General features: G+C 42.8%; 1 protein-coding gene across 1 annotated transcript; it reads left to right on the top strand.

Annotated features, from left to right (window-relative positions):
- The first annotated feature begins 1,273 nt into the window (after window positions 1-1,273).
- On the top strand, window positions 1,274-22,838 carry LOC310699365 (cullin-associated NEDD8-dissociated protein 1-like). The gene is made up of 15 exons (XM_083487050.1): window positions 1,274-1,658; window positions 6,069-6,212; window positions 6,699-6,853; window positions 7,425-7,548; window positions 7,901-8,157; window positions 8,926-9,031; window positions 9,994-10,142; window positions 11,043-11,335; window positions 12,879-13,020; window positions 13,677-15,182; window positions 17,132-17,227; window positions 18,556-18,725; window positions 20,015-20,179; window positions 20,743-20,850; window positions 21,717-22,838. The coding sequence occupies exons 1-15, from the start codon at window positions 1,591-1,593 to the stop codon at window positions 21,942-21,944; spliced, it is 3,711 nt and encodes a 1,236-aa protein (XP_083343176.1). The 5' UTR covers window positions 1,274-1,590; the 3' UTR covers window positions 21,945-22,838.
- Window positions 22,839-23,196: the final 358 nt, after the last annotated feature.

Here is a 23,196-nt window from a genome sequence, read left to right as displayed (position 1 = left end):
GTACTGTAAGCTGTATCGTATTCAGAAAGTTGAGCCCACAAATCAGCAAACAAGTAGCAGCTACTTAATGCTCATTTCAAAGAGTAGAGTGGTTTATTTGTTTGCAATCATTAAATATTTTCAGTTTGTAACCTGCAATGAGAACGTTTTGAAAGCACTGGAAAAGCATGTTCTCTGGGTAGGGGTATGTACAGTATTTGACGCCAGGTAAGTAGATTCTAGATCCAAGTTAAATCAGTCACAGAGCTAGTGTAAGCTGCCACTAGAAAATCAGTTTGTGGCTATTGGTCTTACATGCACTTACTTGTGAGTAAGTCCCATTGCACTCAGAGAGACTTCTGAGTATATACACACATAGGATTGTGCTAAGGTACTTCCTCTGCCATGGATGCATTATGTGGCCTTGGGAAATTCACTGTTCCTCATCTGTACAACAGAAATAAAAATGGCTTACCAAGAAAGGATATGGGGGAGGGCAAGAGGACCCAGCAATACTTTCCCATTGAAATCCCTGTGGGCAATCTGGTCCTATGCAGAGTTCTGCTACAAAAGCTAGTTTGTTTCAGTAGGTTTAGCTATGCCAAATTTTTCAGGGGGTTGGTTTGTAAGTAATTTATAAATAAACCGCTTCCATAGGAACATAGGAAGCTGCCATACACCGAGTCAGGCCATTAGTTCATCTGAATTAGTATTGCTGACACTGCCTGGAAGTGACTCTTCAGGGTTTCAGGTAGGAAACATATCCAGCCCTACCTGGAGATGCTGAGGACTTGGGACCTCCTGCATGCCAAAGCAGATGCCCTAGCATGAAGCTGCAACCCTTCTCCTTTTTCATACTATTTCACTTAAATATTTTTATATTTATTCCTTCAGAGATCTTAGCTTGCATGTAGCTGGCTGTTTTTTTTTTAAACAATATTGCATATTATTTCTTCTTCAATTTAGAAAGCGCTGTGCAGACAATGAGTAGTTGTGCCTGTTCTTCCATTTGGGGGAACAGTTGATTAATTTCTAGAGAGAAGTTGATATTCAAGACAAGCCCACCCCCATGTCAGCTATTAATTACAGCTGGCCCCACCACGGACCCAGCACGGAGGGGGTGATTTATCGCTGGTGCTTCTTTCATTGCAAGAAGATGCAGGATGTTAGCAAACACCTGCAGTCCCACTGCAGCAATATAGCAGAGCATCCTCTGGAATGGGGTGAAAAGACGCGCAGCAGCTGCTGCCTTCTCTTCCCCCCTCTCCTGTAACTTGAGAGGCTGCGGATATCTGCCAGTAGGTGGCGCCCTCGGCCCAGCCGTAGCCCCGACTATAGGCTATATATATCCTATGATAACAGTGCAGGGGCTCAGCTTTTCCAGCGACTTCTAACCAGGGGAGGGGGTAGGAGAGGGAGGGAAAAGAGAGAGGAAAAACACTACCCCCGTCTCACGGTGTCCCTCCTGTCGCCATATTCTCCATGCAGATCTCCAGCAGAAGGAACCCCTTCTTAGGGCAGCAAGAAACTTCAACTCCTTCGTGAACACCTATATAATATTTTAAAACAGGCTGCACAGAAGAGATCGTCTTCCAAGGCCAGCTGTCCAAGATGACTAACATATCCTATCACATCTCCAACCTTTTGGAGAAGATGACATCCACCGACAAAGATTTTAGGTAGGACCCAAGCTTTGGTAACATTTGGTGCATATAATGTTATGCGTGGGTGCATGTTGTAAAGTCATGTTTTGAGGTTTCGTATGTTGTTGGCTTTTGGATTGCACACACGTGTGTGTGTTTCCTTGCAAGCCTTTTAGAGGGAGGGGGTTGTGGAAGAGGGGGAGGCTTTTTAAAAATACCTACGCCTGAAAAAGGACGCCCTTATAAAGGGGATGATGTGAACTAAGGAGGCTCACTGGCTGTAGTCAATGCAATATCGCCCCTCCCCCCTATACCATGGGGCCTGTAGTGATTGCTGTATCTATAGACAGGGTTAATAAGACGGATATGAAACGTACTGCAGGCTTCCAGGGTTGAGAAGGAGAATACTGCTGTCCTAAAATTTCTCACTGGGTAGCTGATGTTATGATAACCTTTTATGTTCCTCCTCCGAGACAGAGGTAGAGATGCACTGCTGCTAGACAGCTGCAGTGGGCCATGGTGGGAGTGGGTGGGGAATCTTCCTAATCAGCTGTTACCATTTGGGAGACGATTGGTCGCCTTCAGTGCATTTTTAAAGAAAAACAAATCTGATCTCGCACAGCTGGGGAATAATAGCCAACTAAGCCCTTGTGTTTGGAGGAAACCAAACTGAAGTTCAGTTGTAACTGGAAGAAGATGCACCCAAGTCTTGCAAGCAGCAGCTGAAAATGGGCTGTAGGTTACGGCTACATAGAATGTATATTTGAAGGAATCACTGTACAGTATGACTAAGTAAGAGGAGTGGGTGGGAAATCAGCCACCAAATGTGTAAAAGAGGATTTGTAGCTCTGCCCTCCAGAGTATGGTGCTAATAGAGTTGAACATTCCCCAGAGGGAAGGAAGGAAATACCTTTGATTTCCATGGAATGTATGGCCTAAATTGGTCTAAATCCAAGCACTAGGATTCTTGTTAGGATTACCTGTACTTGAGGGATGCAAAAAAATATGTTCTATGTTCAGAATTGTGAGGAGGAATCAGGGTATCTATCGTGTGCTTGATGTGCCAACGGTATTGGGCTGGTATGGTGTCCCATCACCTTCTAATACCAGTGTGATTTATACTTGACTACTGCACTCATGGGGGGATGCAGGTGGCGCTGTGGGTTAAACCACAGAGCCTAGGGCTTGCCGATCAGAAGGTCGGTGGTTCGAATCCCCGCAACAGGGTGAGCTCCCGTTGCTCGGTCCCTGCTCCTGCCAACCTAGCAGTTCGAAAGCACGTCAAAGTGCAAGTAAGATAAATAGGTACCGCTCCGGTGGGAAGGTAAAGGGCATTTCCATGCGCTGCTCTTGTTCGCCAGATGCGGCTTAGTCATGTTGGCCACATGACCCGGAAGCTGTACGCCGGCTCCCACGGCCAATAAAGTGAGATGAGTGCTGCAACCCCAGAGTCGGTCACGACTGGACCTAATGGTCAGGGGTCCCTTTACCTTTACTGTACTCATGAATAGAATTTGATTCTATTTGGGGAAATGATATTGAAATATGTTTACATTTCAGTGTGGTGATATCCTGGTGAATAAACATAATTGTTTATACAGTACACTTATTATTTTACTGTGTGTATAATATGTGTTGGAAATAAAGTATTCCTGTAAACACTTACATGGAAGTAAGCCCTATTGAATCCACTGGGGCTGATTTCTGAGACAGCATGCCAACAGTTGCACTGTGAATTTATTAAAGGCCCTGAACCAGTTTAACTCATTTTTCTCAGTGTCTCAATTATATATCTGAGTTGTGTATTTTGAAAGCTTACTATTTTAACCTTATTTCTGGTGGTTACTTATAACTGAGAGTTCAGCTCTTTTGAGATTCCAGTTTTAAGCAGAAGTCCTTTTTTAAAAAAAGTCTTCAGAAGGAATACTGTAGTTATTAAATATTTTAGATAAAACCTTAATGGGATAATTAACTCCAAACAAGTATTTTTAAAAGTTCTTATATTCTGATCTTAAATGAATATATTCTGAACAAAGCCCAACTGATTTCAGTGGAACTTGCTTCTGAGTAGGTGTGTCTAGGTGGCAGCTTTAAGGCATAAACTTGTGAGGTTCTGTGATTAGTCCATGTGTGATGAGAATGAAGAGTAACGACTTCTACTCTGATAGAACATCCCACTCTGAGGCGTTAGGAGCAGGCCAAGGGCATCACATTGGCACAGCATTGAGTGTTGGGTGATCTCATTATTATTATTATTATTATTATTATTATTATTATTATTATTATTATTAAATGATATTTATTACTTTTCGAACAGTTTCAACACAACACTACAAACAAGAAGAGAGAAAAAACCCAATACAAATACAATACAAAAACACTACATACAGAACAAAACAAAAACAAACAAAAGCAATTTAAAAACACCTCAAACATTTTCAATATCTTATCTTTCATTCGCTTATTTTCAACGACCTCCTCACACCTCCCCTTTTGTAATCCACTTCTATTAATTGTTTCAGCAATTCCTTTCCATCTTCCTCTGTTTTCTATAGAAAACAGAGGAAGATGGAAAAGAGTGTTGGGTGATCTCATTAATGCCACATGTGGAGTCACTATACTCAGGTGAGGTATGGGCCTAGGTATACCTATAAGGTTTTCAGCAACCACAAAAAACAGGTATATTGATGCTGACCTACAGCACAATCCTATCTATGTCTATTCAGAAGTAAATCCTATTGAATTCAGTGGAACGTACTCCCTGGTAAGAGTATATAAGATTTCAGCCTTATATACCTAATTTTTGAAGATCCTACCTGTGTGGCTTGCAGCTAGCTAACACAGTGGATAATATTGTGGTTGGCGACTAGTTTCATGATGGTGGTGGTGAGGCAGCTGCAGGACTAAGGTTGGAGCAATGGGCCAAATGTATTTATGTTTCCACATATTGCATACTTCTTTGGCTCTGCCTGCCCTTTCCAGGAACTATGTGTGGGAAGAGCTCCTCTTATTTCCTCTTCTCTTTCCCCACTTCCCTGTTCATGTTTTTGCAACAGCAACAAAGGGGGTAGGAGAGGTTGATTGGGGCTTTGTATATTTTCATATACAGTACATTTCAAATAACTCTAGGTTCCTAAGGAAGCCTTTCATTTCCATTTATTCCATCTCTTCTCCCCAAAGTGGATTTAGACAGTGCTACTTTTCTAGAAAAAGAGGTGCTGGAACTGAGCTCCTGTGAGCTTTGGCTGGAAAAAAAAGCCCTGGATATAGATATGGAAGAGAGTAAAAAATGCAGAGAAGATGACAGAAAGAAGTTCAGGCAGCTTAGATTGTGGCACAGACCAGCTGTGAGGAATTCACAAGCCAGGCTTGGCCTATGAAATGTGATAACGCCTTACCTGTAACACCACAGGTTCTTAGTAAGCACCTTGTGGGTGCCATTGAAATGGTCAGCTCTTTAGTGTGCCTGGGTCTGCTCCCTGTACGCTACTTGTTCACTTTTATATATGGAGCATTTGCAAATAATGCCTTTCTGTGAGTTTTCACCCTATCCCCAAATATGTAGAAAATCCTGTCCCAATTCTCAAGGCTAATCCCTCACTGAAAGCTTTGGAGTCCTTTGCATCTGATTTTGCCAAATATTAACAGCTTCCCCTGCCCTGTCCAAATTATGTGCTAATGATTCTCAAGCAAAGATAAATGGTACATTAAGAATGGCTGTTTAGGGCTGGAGATTATGCAGCATTGGGAGCTGCACTTTGTACATGATCCCGGAGAAACGATGTTTTGCAATAGGTATTAGTATCTCTAGGGAAGTGCCAATATTAAACACTGAGGTGTGGACCAAGTTTTGTTTCTGTGTAGCACTGCCTCTTCCAGCACCCGTTGATAAAGTGCTGGCTTTGTGTCTGGCATAGCACTTTGGTATAAGCTAGCACCCGTAGCATTCTGTTAATGAAGGAGAATACTTAACATTCTCTAATTGTAAACCATGCATTTGAGAATAGATGGGAAGATAAATATAACTATTTCAGCTAGTGAAGGCTCACAGAGCTGCTTCCACTTTTGTGCAACAGATGGAACATGCCATTGTCCCATTGGTGTTTTGCTGCTGTAAATACTTAAACCATGCACATCTCTTCAGTCATGTAGTATGTGCAGAATTAAGTGTGGTTGTGTTGGAAAGATTGAGGTTTTTTAAAATAAAAAAATGGTTTAAGCTAAGTAAATACTTTGCTTCCATATGCCTGGTTATCTTTAGTTAAGGGGATTCTGTATATTGATTTAACTAGTAGGCAATCTATGGATTGGTTACTGTTGGTAAAGGTTTGTTCTTCCTTTCACTCCAGCTCTATGGATTTTAATCTTTCATTCCTTTTAAATTGGAACTGCTTCTGCCAATCAGCACAACCTATTGCTGATGTGTGTTTCGCCCCCCCCCCCCAGGTTTATGGCTACCAATGACCTGATGATGGAACTGCAGAAAGATTCCATAAAGCTAGACGAAGACAGTGAGAAAAAAGTTGTGAAAATGCTTCTAAAATTACTTGAAGACAAAAACGGGGAGGTGCAAAACCTGGCCGTCAAATGGTAAGACCCCTCTACATCAGCTACAGCAGTACTTGGGTTTTTTACGTAAAACTGCTAAGTAATCCAAAGGAGGCTTGGACAGGTTTTGCGTGGGCTATGTCATCTTGTATTTTGCTTTTCACCCTGTATGAAAACTTGCTGTTTCACACAATGTAGGTTCAGTTTCTTTGCCTGCTGATCCTGTCCACAGACACAACTCTTGAGGGGATTATGGATGATCCTACAGCATATGTGTGTGCATATTTGCTTGCAACAGAAAGCTGTACTTTTTTTTGTTTGACTTGCCATCTCCCAGTGTTGCCTTGTGATAGATGCCGCTGGTATAAGGCAAGTTCCTATGTTTGCTCCCATGAGTACAGTATTTCCTTTATAGCTGTCATCTTCCAAGCCTTGTCTGCAGAAGATTTCTAATGGAAACAACTTCATTTCATGTGTGATACCTCTTCTCTCTTTCTTCCTTGCCACCCCCTCACCCTGGCATTGCAGTTTGGGCCCTTTGGTGAGCAAAGTAAAAGAATATCAGGTGGAAACAATTGTTGATACACTGTGTACAAACATGTTATCGGATAAGGAACAGCTCCGGGACATCTCCAGTATTGGGCTGAAGACGGTCATTTCTGAGTTGCCTCCTCCATCTACAGGTAAAACGCACAAAACCAAAACCCGAACTCTCCTATTTGAAGTTTTGTAAAATTCCTTTTCCAAATCCTAGAAGCTATTAAACAGAAATGCATTCATGTCCTGAGTGGAAAGGGTTTATTTTACTTTTAAAGCTAGAAATGAAATGGTTGAAAATTACACTAGGACTTAATGCAAATCTCACCACTCTGACTAAAAATTGTCGTAGTCGAAGGAAGATAATCTACATTTGAAGCATTGCCAGATATATTTCCTTGTTCTTTTTCTAACCCCTTAATTCCCCTCTTTTGTTGACCATTCCGGGTCGCCCAACCACTGCCACAGTGTCGTTTCTCTTGGCAGAACAAGAGGAGATGATGACTGCAAAGGTTGTCAGGTTTCTAGCTGGGGCAATCAGAATAAGGTCTACTATTTGACTGCTGATTCAGGAACCTAAACTGTGTTTTATAGAATTTACTTTTTATTTTGTTCTGTGTATATCACATTGTTTTTTTGTTGCTATGGCCGATGGCTGATGCAAATAAAGTTTCATTCATTCACCCCTTAATTCTGGTTTTCTCCCCACCCTAATAGGTTCCACTATGACAGCCAACGTATGCAAAAAAATCACAGCCCAGCTTACTGGAGCCATTGGAAAGCAAGAAGATGTCTCTGTGCAGCTTGAAGCTCTTGACATCTTGTCAGATATTTTGAGCAGGTATAAAGAAAATGTTTCAAACAGTTGTGTAGTAGGGTGCATCTGCAGCAGCTTTCTAGAGATGAAGAGCACAGAAGCATTATTACGCTTTACTAAGTGTGTTATTTCCTGGCACCAAGCGAATGACACGTTAGAGAAAAATCAATTCAGGCAGTATTCATAACTCGGTTTTAATGAACTTGTTCTTAAAAACTATGTTGATAGGAAAATATGTGAATTCTGTTCCTCATTTTGTTGTAGAAAGGTGTAGAGAAGTGCCAGCAAGTTGTTTCTTCGTGGTGTTTATGTGGCCGCTATTTGGCGAGGAGTTATGCTGACACGAGTCTCCTATGTCTCTTGCCCATGGCTGCAGGTTAGGGGGGACTCTGTATTCCTTCCATTCCTCAATCCTGAACTGCCTCCTTCCTCAGCTGACAAGTCCCAGGTTGGCCGTGCGCAAAAGGGCCATCATTGCCCTTGGCCACTTGGTTTTGACTTGCAATGGGAACATCTTTGCAGAGCTTATGGAGCACCTCTTAGCAGAGCTGAAGAGAAACAACTCCACATCTACCACCAGAACATACATCCAGTGTATTGCTGGAATCAGCAGGCAGGCTGGGCACCGCATAGGTAAGTCTTCTTTTGCGAAGGCTTTGCCACTTGTGACTGCTGTTACCCAAGTGGATTTCTATGCCTATATTTCCCCCTTAGCTCTTGGTTTCATTCCTCTAGTGAGGTGGGATTTTTACCTGGGCCTATTTTGAACTCCTGAGTTAATATCTTGGGGATCTACCGGTAGTTGTACTACCATAACATCTTTTCCTGCTGTAGCAACTTTGAGTATGTTACGGCGTAAGCAGGAGCCAAAGGCAGTGTTTATTGCTTGGGTAAGCTAAGAACCTTTTACACTAGGATCAATGGGGCTGGAAGATGCCCAGATGTATGAGAGCCCAGCTTTCTGGCCTAAGATTCTAACAGGCCACTAGCAAAGAATAGGAGTGAAGAAAGTGTCAAAGATATATACAGAACAGATCAATTCAGATGGCTCCAGCAAATGAGCTGGGAAATTGCTCCAAATGGATAATTGTAAGCAATAAAAAAAACTTCAGCAGGTGATTTAAATTGAGGATGAAGGAGATATTCTCACTGCGGCTGCTACTATTTTCTTGGATTTATGTGGTCCCAGATCTACTGATTTCTAACATGCAAACTGCCATTGCACTGCTGTAACTGGATAAGGGCTCCCTTTCACGTTGTAGAGATAGTTATGCATTATGATATGTCTGAAAAACTGATGATATTTCAGATTTTACTTCCAGCACTATCTGGAGCCCCCTGACTACTCACTAGGCCTAGGAAAATTTATGTTTAATGGTTCACTCCTTCGTTGTCTTCTAGGAGACTATCTGGAAAAGATGATCCCCTTAATTGTTCAGTACTGCAACGTTGAGGATGATGAGCTGAGGGAATATTGCTTCCAGGCCTTTGAGTCTTTTGTGAGAAGGTTTGTGTATGTTTATCATGGTCTGGTTTTCCGTGACATGCAAAGTTCAGCATGCCGTGTTGCTTTGTGTATTTTTTGGGGGGGGTGGTGTGGTTGTGAAGGGTCTGCTTTTCAATAAGGTGCTATCCAGAAATCTGTGCTATCTGATCTGATTTTATTCTGGTTAAGGGAATTGTGTCTCAGGAGCCCTCCAGTGATGTTTTCTAGATGGTTGTCTGGCCCCTTTGCATGGCTATGTAATGACTTCCTTATGTTATATAACCACACCTGCTGGAAAGGGACTTACCACTGAATGGAGACCTATCAAGCAGGACACATCTGGTGGATCTGGAAATTTTGTAGTGAAGAGTCGCAGTTCTAAAATAATTGAAACTTGAGTCATGTTTCTGCAGCTGAAATCCCCAATAGTTTGTTTTCAGGGAAGAGTATAACTTCCTTTTCCTCATTGTTCTAAAGCTTAAATAAAATGAAGAAAAGGGCTTATGTCATTTAAAAAAGACAGGAATAGAGTGAGATTGAATCGGGCATTATGAAAAGAGATCGTGTGCTTTGAATAACTGTTAAGGGAAATTTTGACACACTGAACCTCTCCTGTGATCCTGCCTAGAGTGGTCCAGTTGTGGAATTGTATCTGGTCCAGATAATGATTTTATGCAAATATCAGTTTCCAGATTGATTTCAGTAGAACCCCGATTGCATACATATTCCTTTGTGCATGTGAATCTGGCCTTTTTGTTGAAATGAATAGGCAGCGCTTCGAGAGGGTCATGTGTGCATTTGAGACCTCATAGTTGCAATCATTCACAGTTAAGAAGTATGGTGATGTTTCTGAAACTGATGTAAGGTGTTTCAAGCCTTGGGGGTGACAGAGACTGTTATTAATTGGTTGTATGGAGAATACTATTTATTGAATTAGGTATTTTATTCCATTTTCATTTGAGCTTTTCTTGCTATTTTCAAAGGTGTCCAAAAGAAATTGGCCCTCACCTTCCTAGCGTGACAGCATTGTGCCTCAAATATATCACTTATGACCCAAACTATAACTATGACAACGAGGAGGAGGATGAAGAAGAAATGATGGAAACTGAAAATGGGGAGGATGAGGAACAAGGTACGGCATGCTTAGGAATCTGATGGTGATATATTCAGAGAATCCTGGGCTGCCCCATCAGTATCCTGAACAGACCTTTCAAACCTCTCTGTCTCTTTCCTGAGCCATCCAACCCAGAGGCTGGCATGGAGAGACTCATCTTTCCATGGTCAGCAGAACATGAAAACAACATGTTCATCGCTTTTGAAGTAACTGTAAATTCACTCTCCAAAAACATGTCCAAGTTGATTTTGGAGCACCTGCAAGATGGGTTTAAATAGATCAGCTGAAATGAATTATTTTCATTTTTAAGCAGGAGAGGCAGTGAGGCCTGGCTTAGCTATAATCAACGGCCACTTGGCTCCTGTTTCTCAGATAGGTCCTCCAGTGCCTACTTTTCATAGAATCATAGAGTTGGAATAGACCACAAGGGCCATCGAGTCCAACCCCCTGCCCTGCAGTTGTTTGAATGAGAGGGAGAGATAGCAAGCTTCTTCCCATTGTGTTGACTGAGACTGGCTATTTCTCAACTCTGTTCCTCCATAGCAGGATCCACTGAGAGGCCAGTCTGTCCAGCAGCTAGCAGAAGGAAAGAGAGTGATTCCCCTTCTCTTGTTCTTGCTGGGACATGCAACCAACTTGACCTTTTTCCTTTTACGTTTCTTTTCTGTACTGAAGTATGTCCAACACGGCCCTCTGTCCCTTTTCCTTGTAATTCTAACTGGACGGAAAACTATATCAAAATCCTATTGTACTGCAGTCTTACGGGAAGATTTGAAGCAATGGTTTATTGTCCCATTGTTCGCCTTGTGTTTCTTTGTTTGAAAAAGAGAAATAAGATGTAGACCTGTTACACCCTAAAGTAGTCAAGATCTACATTTCCACTTTCCTAATGCTTGGTTTTCCACTTTTCCTCCTTAGAAAGTGACGATGAGTACAGTGACGATGATGACATTAGCTGGAAAGTTCGCAGGTCTGCGGCGAAGTGCCTTGAGGCTATTGTCAGCACCAGGCACGACCTCCTGCAGGATTTCTACAAAACACTCTCACCGGCTTTAATAAGCAGGTTCAAGGAAAGGGAGGAGAATGTTAAAGCAGACATCTTCTGTGCTTATATATCTTTGTTGAAGCAAACGCTGCCCATTCAGAGTTGGTTGCATGCTTCAGATGAGGCAAGCAAGGAGGATATACCTCTCACCATGCTCCAGAACCAGGTGAGTGATGGAGCAGGGAGCCAGGGGCCTGAAGAGATGACCCTGCCTCGCACAGAGATGGGGAACCTGCGACCCTCCAGATTTTGCTGAACTTCTACTCCCATCATTTCTGACCACTGACCTTGCTGGCTGGGGCTGATGGGAGCTGGAAGGCCAAAGATTCCATATCCCTGGCTTAACAAGGTTGTTTCAAAACAATGAACTTACATTAGACTAACTGGCTTGGTTCAAATGGAACTCTGTTGGTTCAAATGGAGATCTGTTGCCCTTAAGACAACTGATGATGAACAAGCTTGCTCTGATATGATGATCTGGTTCCATAAGTAGATAGACAGCAGCAACAGGAAGATGCAGCCTACTATTTTGTGGAGGAGCCCTTCCTCTCTGCAGACGCCTTGGAGGAAAGGTGCACTGGTTTAGCATGGCGGGGAGGTCATGGCAGCCGTGGTCCAGGTGCAATTTTTATGGGGGGGGGGGAGTGACCAGGCAACTCCACAGCAGGCACCTTCATTGGAGCTTGGCTCTGTGTGCTAAGAAGCTGTGCCTGGCTGTAGCTCTGGTCTGGGGTCAGGTCTCGCATAGGAGTTGGGGGGGGAGCAGGAGAGTTGGCGGCAAGGCTCCAGCCCACCCTCCTTGGCTGTGGCATGCCTTGAGCCTGGCTGAAGCAGCTCCGCTCCTGGGTCAGGTGTGACCCAGGGGTGGAGAGCAGGAAAAGAGTCAGTGGCAGTTTCGCCGCCCCTCCCCTCTCCTCTCCTGAACTGTGGTATGTGGGAGGTAGGCTCCGCCCCCCCGCCTCCCTTGGGGGTGCACCCCATGCGCCCACCCCAGGCGGTGTGGGCATACGCTCTGCCACTTGAACATTCACGTAATTCTGTCAGCTTATGAAAATGTGGTGTGCTGTGAAAATGAAGTAAGAAAATAACTCGTCGTCAGCACCCACTGCATTGTTTTCAAAACAATATGATTTCTCTAGCAGCTGTAGCAAAGCAGCTACTATTCTGAAGTGAGCAAAATGTTAGCTGCCATTTAAAAGTTGTGTTTCACTTTCTGAATCCATATCTCAGCTTGATAGCAATGGGGTCTTTGGCTATTGAGTGCCTGCAGAGATAGGGCATGCATTGATTTGAAATGTACTTGATTGGAATGATCCTACTTCGTGGATCTTGGGGGAACATTTTGGTGGATCTGAAGTTTTAAAAATGGCTCCTGTCCAAACGTTTGGACACACAGTACACTTGCTATTGTTGTTTAAAAAACATCCCTTTGGAAGAATAGTTCATGTGAAAAACCTTATCTGAAAAGAATTGGATCCCCTATGTGTTTGCTTCCTGCCCCCCTCTGAGAAGCTCACCCATGTCCACATAGATGAATATTATGAAGAAACAATCCACGACTATAACCTTTCCTGCATAACAGAAACCATTTGCAAATTGGCTCCCCTTCCCATTCCATACTAAATGATTAATGCCTAGTCTTAGACTTGGATCACTTGCTTCTTTAGCTTCGTGTTGGGTTACTAATGAGTTTCTTTCTAACCTTACAGGTTCCAAACATCGTCAAGGCCTTGCACAAGCAGCTCAAAGAGAAGAGTGTCAAGTCAAGACAGGGGTGCTTCACTCTCCTGACAGAACTGGCTAATGTTCTTCCTGGTTGCCTTGCAGATCACATACCTGCACTAGTACCTGGTAAAACTTGTCAGGAGGGAGGGGACGTAGCAGGGCAAAAGGTTTTCAGTATAGAATATTTTTCATTCTCAAATGTGATGCACCTAAACCATATGACAGTGGCTTCTTTTACATACATAGCTGACCTTCTGCTCCTTCAGAACAAGTTGGTGGATATTTTACCATTGGCTTTGCAGAAGCCAAGAGTTGGTACTATCTAGTCCTTTAAAAATCCATTTGAACTTCATGGGTTGGGGGTAGATTGCCTTTCTTATCTTAAATTCTCATACAAAGTGGAGGCACACATCACTTCAAGCCAGAGTGTTTGCTCAGAGCTGTCACTGGCATAGACATGGCAGGTGACCAGTTCTGAGGTGAGCTTGTTCCAGCACACCTTTGCTTTAGATAGAATTGGAGTGTGGCGAGAGAGCAGAGTTTACCTGCCCTCCGAGGAGCTATATAGTAGGGGAATGACTTCTGTAAGCTGTTATAAGGCACCCAAAGGGATTTGTACATGAAACAAATTGTGCGGAAGGTGCAAATTATTAAAGAATGCAAATTTATCTGTGACTAAATCCCCACCCTGCCAGTTCTCTTTTGTATGAGTTTAATTCTGTCTGAAGCTAACTTTGTATTCTAAAAATAGAACCAAGCTGACTAATACTTTCTCCAAACAGGCATTGTCTTCTCCCTGACTGATAAATCCAGCTCCTCCAACATGAAGATTGATACGCTGTCTTTCCTTCACGTCGTCCTTTGCAACCACTCCCGGGATGTGTTCCACCCACATGTTAAGGCCCTGTTGCCCCCCGTCGTGATTTGCATAGGGGATCCCTTTTACAAGATAACTTCGGAAGCTCTGCTGGTTACGCAGCAGCTGGTGAAAATCATCCGGCCCCTGGATGTGCCTTGTACGTTTGATGCCAAGCCCTATGTGAGAGACCTCTTCTCTGCTACTCTGAAGAGGTTGAAAGCTGCTGACATTGACCAGGAGGTGAAAGAACGGGCCATCTCTTGCATGGGGCAGATTGTTTGCAACCTTGGAGATTACCTAAGCAGTGATCTCCAGCCAACCTTGAAGATTTTCCTGGAGAGGCTGAAAAACGAAATAACCCGACTGACCACAGTCAAAGCGCTAACTTTAATTGCCAGCTCCCCGCTCAGAATAGACTTGAGGCCCATTCTTGCAGAAGGATTCCCCATTTTGGCTTCCTTCTTGCGAAAGAATCAGCGTGCCTTGAAACTGAGTACCTTGACGGCTCTCGACATCTTGATCAAGAACTACAGCGACAGCCTCAAGCCGGCCATGATTGAATGTGTTCTAGTAGAGCTCCCTGATTTAATCAGTGAGAACGATATGCACGTTTCTCAGGTGGCTATCGTGTTCCTTACAACCTTAGCTAAGGTTTATCCCTCGTCCCTGTCCAAGATCAGTGGTACAGTTCTCTCGGGACTCTTTCAGCTTGTTTACTCGCCTCTGATGCAAGGCGGGGCCCTGAAAGCTATTGTGGACTTCTTCCAAGCGTTGGTTGTAACTAAGACAGTCAACATGAGTTATGCAGAACTGATGAAGCAGCTGACTAGCCCTATATACTCTTCGAGCCCTGGTGGGGCACCTGCAAATTTACATAAGCAGGCCTATCACTCTGTTGCAAAGTGCGTGGCAGCCCTTTCTTCCGTGTGCCCCAAAGAAGCACCCGGGGTGGTCAACCAGTTCATTCAGGATGTGAAGAATCCCAAGTCCAGCGCTGCTGTCAAAATGTTGGCCTTCCTTTCCCTGGCCGAAATAGGACGCACCACGAACCTCAGCGCTCAGAAGGAGCTCAAAGCTGTGATATTGGATGCGTTCGCTTCGCCCAGCGAAGAGGTGAAATCGGCAGCTTCCTACGCTCTGGGCAACATCAGTGCGGGCAGCCTGAAAGAGTACCTTCCCTTCATGCTCAAAGAGATTGGAGGCCAGCCTAAACGGCAATACTTGCTGCTCCACTCCTTGAAGGAAGTCATCAGCTCCTCTCCGGGAGAGAGCCTGAAACCCTACGTGGAGGACATCTGGGCCCTGCTCTTCAAACACTGCGAATGCACTGAGGAAGGGACCCGCAACGTAGTCGCCGAGTGCCTGGGGAAACTGACCGTGGTGAATCCTTCTCAGCTGCTGCCCAGGTTGAAAAAACAGCTGTCATCAGGTAACAATGAGGCCAAGCCCAACTGTAGCACTATTGAGATGCTGTCGGCACTAAGGCCCCCTGTGCCTTTCCTGACTCCTGTCATTGAGCCAGTGCTGTGGCAGCAAGGGCAGCCCACTAATGAAGTCGAGTGAAGCAACTGCCTCAGGTGGTAGAAGCCCCCAAGGTGGTGTCTCCATGGGCAGGCCTTAAAGCTGGAACTAGTGGCAGGGCCTCCCTCTCCAGTAGATAAGTGATTTTGTTTGGCGTATTTTAGTTAGAGGGATTTATAGATGGCTTAATCAAAGAGCTCTCGGTGGATAATAACCTTGGACATAAAAACTCAGCTAAAACTCACAAAACTTACTAAAAACTATGCATTTGCATTCATTTTTATAATATTAGTAGATGGTCGCTAGATGCTGCAGCAAATTATAATAATTTGTTGGTTGGCTCTTCTGTATATTGATGCGTGTGTAGCTTCAGAGGAGAAAAGGCAAGAGAGATATTCCAGCTAGGAGAACAAAATGACAACAAAAAAGGGTGGGGGAGACTATTCTGGTATATAGATGACTCGATGAAGAAAAAACTACAGTATTTGTTTTTAAGAGAAAAAACCCCTTAGGTTTTTATTTAAAAGGGCAAACACTCGTTCTCTTCTACATTTGTACGTTCCTAATGAAACCATATTCTGTAGGGTATTAACAAAGTAGGTTTTCTTCAGATGTCTTAACATTTGCCTGACAGAGGGGTGTCAAATATAATGGGCAGTTCTGGGTTAACCACTAGGCCAAGTCACCTTAAAAATTATCTGTAACCCCCCCCCAAAAGTATGTTTATCAGTGTACGCTGTCTTGCTATTTTGTGATACATTATAGAAATACTTCTATACAGTGGTACCTCTGTTTATGAACAGTCCTGTGAACAAACCATTTGGTATACGAACTTCACAAAACCAGAAGTAGTGTTCTGGTTTGCAAACTTTACCTCAGTCTATGAATGGAAGCCGAACGATGGGAAGGCACCGGTGGTGGAAAGCCTCATTAGGGAAAGCATGCCTTGGTTTAAGAACGTGTTTGGTTTAAGAACAGACTTCAGGAATGGATTAAGTTTGTAAACCGAGGTACCACTGTATATAAAGTAAGCATACTGTGGAAGAGGGCTCCAATTTTATTTGGGCTTGCTATTGTGACAGAATTGTCTGAGTGCAGCTCTGTGGATGACTATCTTTATATAATGGGGGAGCAATTGGCTATATTCCACATTTCAAGGGGCTTCATCTAGGAGGGAAATTTCTGCATTGCAGAAAATGGGTGTAGGCTCTTATCGCTGTGACTAATGCAGAGGGAAATATTAAGGAGTCATCACAGAGGTGTGGGCTTCCAGAATGAAATTAAACAGAGATTTTCTTTTCTTTAAACCAGTGTTTATGTTTGGGAATAAAGCACCGGAAAGGTTTTTTAAATCCCATTTTAGACAATACAGTATTACTTTGCCAGGCTAAATGTTCCCAGTAAAATTCTGCTCATACTGTTAAGCATATTTGTTTGTCACTTTACCCTACCCTTCGTCTGACAGTGTGCAGCTGCTGCCAGTCTGCATAAATTTTTTATTTCATTAGACCATTAGATGACCACCCTGCTTAAACTGCAGCTGTCTGCCAAGTGGCTTAAGCAGGGAGATGAATGTAAAGTTAGTTATAGTTTTAGTCCTCCAGCTGGTAACATCACTTGAGTACCAAAAAAGGTATGTCATGCACACTTAATATTCCTGTTTGCCGGCTTAGCTTGGATTTCTCTCTCTCTCTCTCTCTCTCTCGGTGTGTGTGTGTGTGTGTGTGTGTGTGTGTGTGTGTGTGTGTCTGTCTGTCTTTTGGAGTAGCGGAATCTGAATAGCAATCTTAATAAAATGTTGTTATCTGATCTCTATGCTCCTTCTTAAGATGGTTCTTTGCTCTGTTTTGATTGCAGGTTCACCATATGCTCGAAGCACAGTAGTAACTGCAATCAAATTCACCATTTCAGATCATCCACAGCCCATTGATCCCCTTCTTAAAGGGTGCATAGGTAAATCTTTGTTTCATACAGAAACCTCCCTGGGTGATCAGAATACCAGGCATTGTTTTGTTACGATAAACAAATACACAGTGGCTGTACAAGTGGTTTGCTTTAACTGCCTGCAATTCCCATTTACCGGTACTCAAAAATAAATAATCTAGGGGAGTTGTTCTTTAACCACAATCAGTGGAACTGCAAGGCTGAATGCATGTTTTAGAAGGCCCCTTCAATATATTAGCCATTATGCTTTAGAGCAGAGAAAGGCATACTGGGATTGAGTTTACGCCTGGTTCCTCCTCGCCGCCTCCCTGGTTTAATGGGGGACTTGAAGAGCACTGATTACATTGCAGGTAGCACACACATGGTGCCAGAGCACAACTCAAAACAACCCTGATGATAGTAGTGCCCCCTGTCCTTTGATGCTGGTTTTGTCATGGAAATGCTCCTTGTGCAGGAACTTGTTTGTTTCTATACATGGCTTGGTTATTTCTACAGTAATCTATCCACAGATTAAGGATGGGTGAATTTAGTAGTTTTTTGGAGCCACCTTATAGGTGAAGAATTAAGAAATTTTTAAAAATCATGGATGGAATCAAAGGTTGTACAAGACGACTTTTGCTCATACAACAGGACCTTGGCTTTCTCTGCACAGCCCTAAAATCTGCTCTGGAGAGTCCCTTAACTCCTTCAGATCAGACTTTGGAGGGCCCATGAGAAGAGAAAGGCAAAGTCCTGTGGTTCCAGCCATGCACAGATTTTGCTTTGGACAAAACTTCTCATCTGCAGTTCAGTTTATGTGGAGGCTGCTAATTTCAATACTGCATGATCAGGTTTGTCAAAAGGAAATTGCTTCCTGCTATATATTCTGACATTTCGAATACATTTGAGTTCTGTTTCCAGTTTTAGTTTTCAGAGAATGAAGGAAAAAGGGAATGGTGTTAATAACAGATGCAGCTAGTCTAGTCACTGCAGGCCTCCTCAACCTTGTGCCCTCCCAATGTTTTTGGATTAGCTGCATGTTGGCTAGGGCTACTTGTAGTCCAAAACATCCGGAGGGCATCAGGGTCAGAAGTATAGAAAAGAGGGTTTAAGGTGGCTTGTTTCTACAATGCCAACACCTTGTTTTCACAGTTTCTGTAGGTGTGACTCAGTTGATGGGGTATTGTGTCTTTTATGGAGTGAGACTGTCATTTCATAGTGACGTTCCCATGCTGATCAAAGGTGACCATGCTGGATCTTGTGAGAATATTTTCTTCCACATCTGCGACAAGGTGACCAGTTGCTGTTTCCCAGCTGGTTTTGAAGTAAAAGCTGCTTTTTGTACTATTACTATGCAGGTGACTTCTTAAAAACACTTCAGGATCCCGACTTGAATGTTCGACGTGTTGCTTTAGCTATGTTTAATTCTGCTGCTCACAACAAACCTACTCTGATCAGAGACCAGCTCAGCACAGTACTGCCCCACCTGTATAATGAAACCAAGATTAGAAGGGAATTGATACGGGAGGTATGGACCAATGTAGATAATATTATCCATTTCAGTTTCATATTGTGATTTGGCTTTTTCCTGCAAAGTGTGTGGATTTATCTAGTTTAACTCCATAGGTTCCGTTTGCCTAAAGTCTGCATATATTGCATAAACAGAATACATAGATTGACATTTGGTTTAGCAATTTCACTGTAAAAAAAGGAAAATATGGTTTGGCTTCTAGTTTCATGGACCCGATAGCATTTTAATGCCCTTACGAGTAGCATGAAGTAGCATATGTTTTTCTGACAACTGAAACAGTTCAAACCCCAGCTTACACACACATTAAAAAATGCTTTGCTGATAATGTCTTTGCTTTAATGTCAAAAGTAATTACCAACGTAAATAGGCAATAATCAGGATAAGGATAAATGGGCTTTAATACAGTGGTACCTCGCAAGACGAATGCCTCGCAAGACAAAAAACTCGCTAGACGAAAGGTTTTTCCGTTTTCGATTTGCCTCGCAAGACGAATTTCCCTATGGGCTTGCTTCGCAAGACGAAAACGTCTCGCGACTTTGTTTCCTTTGTCTAAAAACAAAGACATGTTTTGTTTATAAAGTTAATTTATTTTCCCTTTAATTTTTGAACTGCTCTTTACAGTATGTGTGACTTTAAAGAGCAGTTAATAAACTGTTGTTGTACCAAATTTGGCTTTGTTTGGACTTTTTTTGACCATAGGAACGCATTAATTGATTTTCAATGCATTCCTATGGGATTTCGTGATTCGCAAGACGAAAAATTCGCTAGACGACAAAACTTGCGGAACGAATTAATTTCGTCTTGCGGGGCACCACTGTATTTTGTATAGCAGGGGAGTGCAGACATTTGTGATTATTATTGGTTGGGTGGAAAAGTCTAATATAGCACATGTAAACTTTAGCAGAAGTTAGATCTGTTCATTTCATCATATATAAATTTTGGCATCCCTTCTAATGATTTATAAAATTCAAGAAATTATGTTCTCCCCATGTAGTACAACTTGTCTTAAGCTTTACAGTGCAATCCTATGCACTTAAGTTTCAGTGTTAAACTGAACTTTCTTCCTGGTGTTTTTAGGATTGTAGCCTCAGGGCAACTATGTGGTATAGTTCACTGTTCAGGATAGGGACTGTGTGTTTTCTGGGGAATATTTGAGGCAGCAGCGGATATATAAGAGAGGATTTAAATGTTGTTGACACTGGTGTCATGCAGATATTGCCTACTGGAAAGCTCTTCTCTCTTTGAATGACCAGGTATAATAGCATTTCCCCTTTTTCTTTTTTTAGGTAGAAATGGGCCCATTCAAACACACAGTAGATGATGGCCTTGATGTAAGGAAAGCTGCTTTTGAGTGCATGTACACACTTTTGGAAAGCTGCCTTGACCGACTAGACATTTACGAGTACTTGAATCACGTGGAGGATGGCTTGAAAGATCATTATGACATCAGGGTAACTACCTCCTTTTCATTAGCAGCAGAGCTTATTTCATTTGTTACTACTTCACTAAGGGCTGTTTGGAGGTTGCTCACCTCCCACACCATGTAGAGAACAAGGCTGTTTTCTTCCTCCCTGTGCACAAGTGAATGCCTAAACTTGGGTGTTGTTTGAACATGAGCTCTTCTATATATTCCTAAATACTGAAACCCTTTTTAGTGGTTTTGAAACTCAGGAGATCAATGTTTGGACATCACTTCTACATAGGAAAGGGAAAGTAGGGAGGGAAGTGTTGCCGGCCTGCAACTCACTGCCATTCTTGTGGAGTTTTTAGGAGTAGGGAAACAGCCGAACAATGCAGTTCTGTCATTTGCTTCCCTGGTTTATCATAGAAAGATCCATCGTTTTAAAATACAATGGGAACTTTGGTGCAGTGATCCATTTGAGGCTGATGATGGTTGCTTGAACCTGTTGTGTGAAAGTGATCGTATGTTACTGGAAATTGTAGCAGTGAAAATCTTCAGGGGGGAATAGTTCATGTAGCCTTTTCCTTTTTCTCCCCCATATTTTTTTTTTAGATGCTGACTTTCATTATGCTGGCTCGCCTTTCAACACTCTGTCCTAATGCAGTCCTACAAAGATTAGAACGACTAGTTGAACCCTTGCGAGCAACTTGCTCTACAAAGGTAATACACTAGGAAAGCTCAAATATTTCATTTCCTTGAGCAGTTTGCTTCCAGGTCTGTTTGATCCCCTGTCCTCCATTCTCAGGCTAGACAGAATACCTACCTTTCAGTGCTGTAAGCCAGGGATAGTTAACCTTTGGCCCTCCAGAGGTTGCTGGAATACAATTCCTGTATTCCCTGACCTCTAGACCTGCTGGGATTTGGAACACCTGGAGGGTAATCCTGTATGTAAGCCAGTTGTTTTAAACCAGAGTGCTGTGGCACTCTGGGGTGCCTTGAATGATGATCTGGGTGCCACAGGCAACACTGGCCTCTGTCCCTCTTCCCTTCCGTCCCTCAGATGCCCCATCTCATCTCTGCCTCCCAAATGCTTGCACAGCTGTTTGTTGCAGCAGCCCTGGCTAATAAGCTCCACAAGCAAATGGTGCCTCTGGGAGGCACCTCTCTTTGGAGTGGGGTGGGGTGGGGAATTCAGAGACCAGTGGTGACAGTAGCAGCTGGCCAGAAGACACTAAGGCGAGAGGCTGACGGAACACTCCACAATGAGGTTGTTTGAAAAAGGGTGAGAGGCTGCCAGCTCTGCAAGCAAGTAGTGATGTAATTGGGCTCCTGGGCCCCACAGTGGTGCTGCAGAACGAATGCAAGTTGGCCAAGGGAGTTGTGGACTCAAAAAGGTCGAAAATCTCTGCTATAAGCCATTGTAAGATCTCTGTGTTTTATTCAGTGCTGCTGTTCCTCTCACACAAAGACTTCTGCTCGCTCAATGCAATTTCTCCAGTTACAGGATTGGTAGTCAGTTTGATTTTTTTATTAGCGTATTTTTGTTCTGCCTGAAGTTCATTTTTAAAATGTCTTATTTTTCTTAGGTAAAAGCTGGTTCTGTCAAACAAGAATTTGAGAAGCAAGATGAACTGAAACGCTCGGCAATGAGGGCAGTAGCTGCCTTATTGACCATCCCTGATGTAGATAAAAGCCCTGTGATGGCAGAATTTTACTCTCAGATCAGAGCAAATCCAGAAATGTCTTCACTTTTTGAAAGCATTCAAAAGGATTCTACTTCATTGTCTGCTGCAGAATTAATGGACTTGAGCTAGAACTCCCAATGTTCTCCTCCTCCTTACACTCCACTATGCTGAGGGTGGACAATCATATTCTAGAGCTGATTTTAGATGCAGATGTCATTTTAAAAATGACAACTTCCTATATAAACAGGCATGATTTTAGAAACATAAAAATGACAGTAAGGCCTGTTGATATCAATAGGGTAACACCACTTTTAAGGTCACTTATTCTTTAGCTCAAATACACAATCATGATTTTTTGCCAAAAGTTGTGCATTGACAATTATATCTCAAATCACTGATGTGGTGGCACTATCATGGAATTTTATAAAGCAGTGATGATAAATGAAGTTATGCTATAAAGATCTCATAATTGCCTCAGTTAGTGACTTTTATGTGTGCTAATTTTACACTGACTTGAGTGACTTTCATAGTAGCAGGTGAACTGAAGTGCTAAACTATGAAAGTAACCCAACTATCTTCCATGATGGAATGCCTTATGCTTAATATTCGTCTGTTACCACATACCTCTTAAATGCAGCTGCTGGGTATTTACTATTCCCCCCCCCCCATGAGAGCTTGATACCAAAGCATTTATTTTAAAATACAAAAAGTTAGCATGTCACTCCCAAGAACCATTGATCTTTCTGGTATGAAGTATTTAATAATGAAATGGCACCAACTGGTTATAAAAATGCTAATACCAACATACTGCTGTTTAAATCTCACAGTACAGCAGAGAAAATGTTAATTTCTTGCAACCGTGGATTATTAAGCTTCACTTATAGGATTCCCCCCCCCATTTGAGTCAGTCTGTGAATCACTTAAGTGCTTCTATTTATAAAACAGGGTGTCACCTTTTTTGTTCTACATGAAACACATCCAATGAAAATAAAGATCATAAATGCATCAGCAGTATTGATTCAATTGCAGCTTTCTTTTTTTTTGCAAGTTGATTTCTGTAAGGAGTTCAAGTTAGTTGCTACAAAAATACTGCTTGTTACTAGTCATACCTCAGGTTAAATACGCTTCAGGTTGAGCGTTTTCAGGTTGTGTTCCGTGGCGACCCGGAAGTAACAGAGGCGACCCGGAAGTAACGGAATGGGTTACTTCCGGGGTCCGCCGCTCAAAATGTCACATGCATGTGCAGAAGCGGTGACCCGTGCACATGCGGGTTGCGTTCTGCTCAGGATGCGAACAGGGCTCCCATTCGAATCCAGAGGTACCACTGTATGCAGATATGGAAGTTCCAAGATACCCAATATTCTACCCATCCAGCAACGAC

This window comes from Podarcis liolepis (assembly GCF_965112155.1).
Source record: "Podarcis liolepis genome assembly, chromosome: 2".
NCBI classification, from domain to species: Eukaryota; Metazoa; Chordata; class Lepidosauria; order Squamata; family Lacertidae; genus Podarcis; species Podarcis liolepis.
Note: the sequence above shows the minus strand (reverse complement) of the source record. Positions and strands in the feature narration are given on the sequence as shown.